The 7,612-nt window shown below is 42.3% G+C and overlaps 1 protein-coding gene across 2 annotated transcripts in view; it reads right to left on the bottom strand.

The window, feature by feature from the left end:
* Positions 1-5,080: 5,080 nt before the first annotated feature.
* BRCC3 (BRCA1/BRCA2-containing complex, subunit 3) overlaps positions 5,081-7,612 on the bottom strand; it is a 52,904-nt gene continuing 50,372 nt past the window's right edge. For both annotated transcript variants that reach the window (XM_006876840.1, XM_006876841.1), the window contains one exon: positions 5,081-5,249. In XM_006876840.1, the coding sequence (XP_006876902.1) occupies positions 5,098-5,249 (152 nt within the window). In that variant the 3' untranslated portion in view covers positions 5,081-5,097. The remainder of the gene's footprint in view (positions 5,250-7,612) is intronic.

Below are 7,612 nucleotides of genomic sequence, written 5' to 3'. Positions count from 1 at the left end.
ATTATAATCCCCTCCATGCAATATCAAATAACCAAAGGATACACCCCACGGGCCCGCCCCCCTGGCTGTCAGCAAAAAGCCCTGAGTCCCCGTGTTCCCAGACACTCCATCCGTCCACATCAGCATCTCTGTCTCCATGCCTGGCCTCACTGCCAATCTGGGTAGGGTCATGCTCTCCGCTCTTCTCACTTGATGGGCTGCAAAATCAATCACTCCCCTCCTTTTGTCAAAACAACATCTACCTATACATTTCTGGCCCTCACAGTCAGTCCTGATGACAACTATTCACTGTTGTACCACAAGACTCTTATCCCCATTTCCTTTCGCAAGCCGGGTCCCAGCAGATTGGAAACCATTCAGTGTAGGTTCTGCCTACCCCTGCCCTATCTGGAACTAGGCTCCCTCTTGAAAGCTTGTAAGCCAGTCACTTCTTGCCTTTATAGGGCCCCCCTCCCATTTTGGATCTGGGCGATTTCTAGCCCCCTTTAAGGTATTCCAATCAGTTATAGGCTGAAGATGGGCTTACATGCTTTCTATTGTGACATTTCTGGCTATTCCTCACCACCCCCAAGTGTCTATTTCACAATGGTAGGCAAGGGAAACCAAGATTCAAAAGACAGCCAAGCATCCTAATATTATTCCCCTCTTTTACCCTTTCAAACCATGCCTCAATCCCTGTCTCCTGAAGTCCTATTTCAAGGTTGTGCATACATCATCATTTACCTCTGGCCCACTTAGTCCATGCAAACCTGCCTAACTGTTCTCCCATCAGCCTTGTTCGTCTATCTCCCTCCCCCTTCTTGTGTATTGTCAGCCCCCACCCCAGAACCCAAGCTTTCCTGTGTCTATTCTATTCTCTACCCTGTGCTCCTCTCATCCCATACATCCTGGTGATCAGCAATTATATATATATATATTTCCCTTTTGGGTGGGTTCATTTTCTTAATCTTTTACAATGGTCTTATGCAGCATAATGTCCTCAAGTTTCATCCATGTTGTACAGTGGCTTGCAGCTTCCTTATTGTTCTTCAAGGTAGCATAGTATTCCATTGTATGTATGTACCACAGTTTGTTTATCCATTCGTCAGTTGATGGGCACTTTGGCTGTCTCCATCTTTTTGCTATTGTAAATAGTGTTGCTATGAACATTGGTGTGCATATATCTACTAGTGTCATGGCTCATATTTCTTGTGGGTAAATACCAAGTAGAGGAATTGCTGGACATAAGGTATTTCTATTTCCAACCTTCTGAGAAAGCACCATATTGCTTTCCAGAGTGGTTGGACCTTTTTGCAATTCCACCAACAGTGTAGGAGGATCCCAGTCTTTCCTCACCCTCACCAGCATTTATTGTCCTCACTTTTTTTTTTTTATCTTCGCTGTTATTGCTGCTGTGAGATGTTTTGTTTTGATTTGCATCTCTCTGATGGCTAGTGATCGTGAACATTTCTTCATATGTTTGTTGGCTGCCCGGATCTCCTCCTTGGTGAAGTGCCTGTTCATGTCCTGTGCCCATTTTTTAATTGGGTTGTCTTTTTCTTTTAGAGGTGTTGTAGTTTCCTATATATTTTAGAAATGAGTCCCTTGTCTGATGTCATTGCAAAAGATTTTTTTCCCCATTCTGTGGGTCCCCTTTTTACTCTTCTGTTGAAGTCTTTTGATGCACATGAGTTTTTGTTAGTATGTCCCACTCATCTATTTTGTCTACTTTTGTTTGTGTAACTTTCAAAATGTTTGGTAGTCTGTGTATGCCCTGAATTAGAGCCCTCACATTTGTCCCTCTTTTTTCATTGATGATCTTCATAATTCTGGGATTCACATTTAGATCTTTAATCCATGCTGAGTTTGTTTTTGTATAGGGCGTGAGGTAAAGGTCTTGTTTCAGTATTTTGCATATCACTTTCCAGTTTTGCCAGCATCATCTGTTAAATAGACTATCTCCTCCCCATACAATATAGCTAGGCACTTTGTCGAAAATCAGTGTGTGGGTTCATTTCTGGATTCTCGATTCTGTTCCATTGATCTTTGTATCTTTCATTGTACCAGTACCAGGCTGTTTTGACCACTGTAGCCGTGTAGTAAAGTTTGAAATCAGGGAGTGAGAGGCCTCCAACCTTGTTCTTATCTACATGGCTGTTCCTTGGGATGTCCAAGACTTTCAAAGACTGAACACTGAACGAAAAGGAACTGTTAGAACCTGTTCATTTTGTGCATAAGGAAAATGAGGTCCAGAAAGGGAAAGGGATTTGTAAAAATATTCAAACCATTTTATTCTTTGCAGAATTTATCACTCTTTTATTCCCATAAAACAAGTACCATAATTCCTAGTTTCCTGGTTAATACTTGTCATTTTTATTTTGTGATAATTATAGACTTACAGAAAGTTGCAAAAATAGTACAAAGAGTGTCTTCACCCAGTTTTTCCAATAGTAAGAGCTTACACAATTATATCCCAACTTCAAAGGCAAGAAACGAGTCCAATACTGCTAATTGGACTACAGACCTTACTCAGTTTTGCCAGATTTTCCATGCATTCATTTGTGTGTGTGTATGTGTGTGTTGTTTTATGCAATGATGGAGGACATCATGATTGGTAACGTTGGGAAGACCCCCCCAATGAGATGGCTTGACACAGTGGCAGCAGCAGTGGACTCGAATGTAACAACTGGGAGGCTGGCTCAGGACCGGGCAGGGTTTGGTCCGTTGGGCAGTGTCACTATGATTGGAATTGACTCGACGTCACTTAACAACTACAGACTTGGGTAAGCAGTACCACACAGTCAAGATACAACAGAATTCCTCTGCACTGTTTGCTTTATCGTCTCGGGCATCCAGCAATCTTCACTCTATAATGTTGTCATTCCAAGAATGCTATGTCAATGCACTCAGACAGTATACAAAGCGGTTTGAAACTGGGTGGGTTTTTTAATTCCGCATAATTCCCTTGAGATTTATCCAAGTTGTTAAGTGCAATATTTCATTCCTTTTCATGGAACACAGCTGAACCACTCACTTGTTGAAGGGAATCCGGGTTGTTTCCAGTTTGGGGCTACTACCAATAAAGTGGTTACAAACATTACGTACAGAGTTTTGTGCAGATACAGACTTCCATTTCTTTGAGATAAATGTGAAGAAGCAATTACTGGGTCACATGGTAAGTGTATGTCAAACCTTATAAAACATTTCCCAGTTCCTTTCCAGAGTGGGTGTACCATTTGATATGCCTACCAGCAATGTTTGAGAGAGTCAGTTTTGTCCTACTGCACAGTATTTGGTATTATCACGATCTTTTCTTTAATCATTTTGATAGGCATGTGCTGATACCATATTATGACTTTGATTTCGATTTCCCTGACAGCTAATGTTGGCATGTGCTCACTTGCCATCCGTGTCTCCTCCTCAGTGAAATGTCCACCTCTTTTGTCCATTTTCTGATGTTTTTTAAATTGGGGAGTCTGATGCATTCTTCATATTTTACAGATTGATCAGCTCAATGATTTAGAAATAATTGCTCTCTTGTCTTTTGTAGCTTGTCTTTTCCTCTTAAGTTTTTCATACAGCAAAAGTTTTTAATTGAAGTCCAGTATATCGAGGTTTTTCTCTTTCGTGGTTCATGATTTTGGGGTAGAGGCCAAGAATTCATTATCTACCCTAGAAGCTTTTCTCCAAAAATTGTTTTCCTAAATGTTGTATATCTTACACTTAGGTTCATGATTCATTTTGAGTTAATTTGTGCATTATGTGTGAGTTTAGGTTGACGTCCATTTTTCTTTGACCTATGGATGCCCACTTGTTGAAAAGGCTCTTCTTTCTCCACCGAATTGCTTTTACACCTCTGTCAAAATTACTTGGGTATATTTGTGTGGGTCTGTTTCTAGGGTCTCTCTTGTATTTCACTGATTCACATGTCCACCCTTTGGCCAACACCACAGCGTCTTGATTACTGTGGACTTCTAGTAAGTCTTGACATCAACTAATGGGAGGCCTCCACTTTACACTTCTTCAGAATTCATTTAGCTTCATGCATTTTACAAGTGAATAGTTGAGTTTTCCTGTAGGGAAAGAACAGAATAGAGAATGGTGACAGGGGGCAACTAGGAAAACCAGAGATTTCATGTTCCATGAGCTTGACAGAAGCGGCCTCAGAACCCGCCCCAAGGGACTGAGTTTGAGCTCCAAGGAATTCTGATATAATGGTCAGAAAAAAGCAAAGTCAAACTAGAAACAACCCGTTAGCACCATTGTTGGGATTAGGCTCTCTCGGTTTTCCTTCTTTGCTCCTTCCCCAATCCCAACTTTAACTTTTGAGCCTGCAATGCCCTTTCCTAAGGACACACTTATCATCTACAGCTACACGTGATAATACTAATGCAAAAGACCTTTTTAAGGCATGATTTTTATGACATCCTCAATCCTGACTGTTTCTGGAAAAACACGTTTATATTATAATGGAACCTCCAAGGTAAACAGGATTTGCTTAATACGCTGTAACTTTTCTATTGGGCTGGAAACAGGCATCCCCATAGACTGTAGCTTTGGTATGTCAGTCCCACTGCTAGCTCAGCCATCTCCGAATACATATCTTGGGGCTCGAGAAGGAACCCATGAGAATGATGCCTCTCACTGAGGGGTAAGCATTAGTAGGTCCTTCCACTAGATCTGCTGTATGAGCACTTGTGACCTGTGACCACAAACCTGAAACATGAAATGCTGTTCTTCCTTCTGCTTATTCAATGGCGTGAGTATATTTGAACATGAAAATCAAGACAGAACAAGGGGAAAATAACCATTCCAAATCTATTCCCCAGACGTTTTCTTCCAAGATGTCCCTTGCTAATATAGTAGCTTCCATAACTTTGGAAACATTCATATTCTACTCAAATCATCTTACAGACGCTCATTATAGCTAGATGGCTTCTGTCTGCAGCATTACTAAAACTTCCCGAAGGGCATCCTGTGTCAGCTGCAAGCATAAAGCTCATCCATTAGGACAATGAGAGCCGGTCTATTGGCTGTCTACATGTGAGCTGTGTACATTTTCACAGATTACATTTAGTGCACAAATTAAAAAAAAAGGTTACCTCATTTTATCTTATCCTATTCTAGGGAAGAGAGTTCCTGCATCAGCTCTTCCTTTTCTTGCTGCAATTCCTGCAGATGCTGCTGGTTTTGTTCCAGTCTGTCCTCCAACCACTGTAGCAGAGGCCCGCTGACTGCTGACATCTGACTGCACAGGTTCTTGGTAAACACTTCAACAGAAAAAAGTCAGATACGGGAAGCCTGGGAGAGCACGGTTCCCTGGCATGCTCCCATTCCCCCACCGACATCCCTTCAAGTACGAGCACAGGAAGAAGTAGCTGGAGGAGGAAGGAGGGACAAGGGAACGACAGAAGAGCTGAGCTGCAAGGCAGATAGATGGCTGTTCTGAGGCCAGCCTCTACATCCCTGGACCCACGAGCCAGAGGAAAGCCTGGCTGTGCAGAGAGCAGAACAACGACCAGCTTCTCCTTAGGCAACTGAGCTAAGAGCCACTAACAGGCTCCTCTGCGAGCCTTTCAGACTCGCCCTCGGTGTCGCTGGAACTCGGCTTTCATGGAGTTTAGTCAGCTGAAAGCTTTTCTTTGAAATCGAGGACAAACTAGAGGGATGAGGAGTGAGGCCGTTACCTGTCATGCCTTACAGCAGTTAAAATGGTACCCTTATAAGCTTTGGTGAAGTTCAGCTTCTTGGTGAGGCAATGAGTCTCTGTCCTTTTTAAGGGCTGCACAATGTTCATCTGAATAGCTGTACCAATAAGTCCCCTTTTAAGGACCCTCTACAGGGATGCTCTGAGCTGGAACCGCCTAGACGGCACTCAACAACGACAATGGACATTGCAGTGACGTCATTTTTTTTTTTGCTATTGTTAAGATTGTGATTAATATTTTTTTACATTTATTTCTGCATGCTTGTTTTGGCCTTTTTGAAGAACACAACGCTAGAAATGGGAATGCCAGATCCAAGTTCCCGTACACATTAAAACTGATTTGACTGTATTTTAAACAGATTATACAACGTACACCTCCAAGAACAGAACGTGTGAGTGTTCACTGCCCCTGCATCTGCACCTAAATACTTCTCAATTTCATCCTTGCCAGGAGAAAAGATGAAAACATTCTAACTTTATGTTAATGCGTACCTCTTTGATATTCAGGTTGGACAGCATTTCACTGTAACTGGCTATTTCGTCTGTCAATAGCCCCTTTGAGTCCTGTGATTTTTCAATAATAATAATAGGTAGTTCTGGTATGGCGCTGCAGGTTAATGCACTGAACTGCAAGGTCGGTGGTTCAAGCTCGGCAGACACTCCTTGGAAACCCTATACAGGGTCACTATGAGTCAGAACCGACTCAATGACACTTAACAACAACATTTACTGAGAGTTAAGGATAGGCCGGGCATTATTTTGAGGACTCAACACAAATTATGCCGTAGTGTAGTGGTTACGAATCGGGCTGCGAACCTCAAGGTCAGCAGTTCGAAGCTATCAGCTGTTCCGCGGGAGAAAGATGAAGTTTTCTGCTCCTGTAAAGATCTGCAGCCTCGGAAACCCTGTGCAGGGTCACTATGAGTCCAAACCTACACATTACTTAACAACAACAACAATGCTTACAAGTGCCCCCTGGAGGTCAGTAAAAGGAAGCAGGTAGGCTAGATATCTGACCTGCCTTTCTCCTAAAACTTGGGTTAGATCTTGCCACTTACTAGCTGTGTGACCTCAATCAAATTATGTAACATTTTCTATCTGAGCGTCTTCATCTGTAAATGAGGAACAAAATAGTATCAACTCTCACAAGCCTGCAAACCACAGTAGTGCTGGTGGTGGGTGGTTATGTGCCGTGGAGTCAGTTCCAACTCCCAGCGACCTTGTACAGAGTTTCCAAGGCTGTAAATCTTTACAGAAGCAGAAAGCCTCCTCTGTCTCTTGCAGACCAGCTGGTCGTTTCGAACTGCTGACCCTGAGGTTAGCAGCCCTATATGCAACCACTAGGCTTTTTTGTCCCTAAGTTTTTCTTGTGACTTGAGAGATAGTTTAATGGGAGCACATTGGTTTACACTCATCATTTCATTGCAAGGATTACAATCTTCTTTGAGCATCACCACTCAGCAGTATTTGCTTATATTCCTCTGTTTTCTGGGTGGTTTTTTTTTTTAGATGTACACAAAAACCCATGCAGGAATATATAATCATTTAAACCACCAAAGGGCACATTCTGCAAGCCTGTTTCCTGAACACCAGCACACAGCCTTTCTCTATCCATGAGTCTAGAGTCCTCAGCTGCTCTCTCTCTCCATGTCCTCATCTCTGCCTCCATCTCTGGTGTTGCTGCTTCTCTGGATAGGGTCCCACATTCTGCTCGTGCTCTTCTCCCTAGATGGCCGTAGGGTCCTCTGTTCCTGGACTGTAAGATTAACTACTCCCCTGATTTAGTTACAAAACTTCTAATTAGTAAAGGTTAACTTTTTTTTTTCTTTTTTAAGCTGATATATTTTATTGGGAATGATTACAAATTTTTCCTTTACTATTAATTCCATGTGTCAAATGGACATAAATAAGGTAAAAGGGGATTTA

Source organism: Chrysochloris asiatica, unplaced genomic scaffold (genome assembly GCF_000296735.1).
Source record: "Chrysochloris asiatica unplaced genomic scaffold, ChrAsi1.0 scaffold00419, whole genome shotgun sequence".
In the NCBI taxonomy this organism is placed as follows: Eukaryota; Metazoa; Chordata; class Mammalia; order Afrosoricida; family Chrysochloridae; genus Chrysochloris; species Chrysochloris asiatica.
The sequence above is the reverse complement of the archived record's forward strand: the minus strand, read 5'-3'. Positions and strand labels throughout refer to the sequence as shown.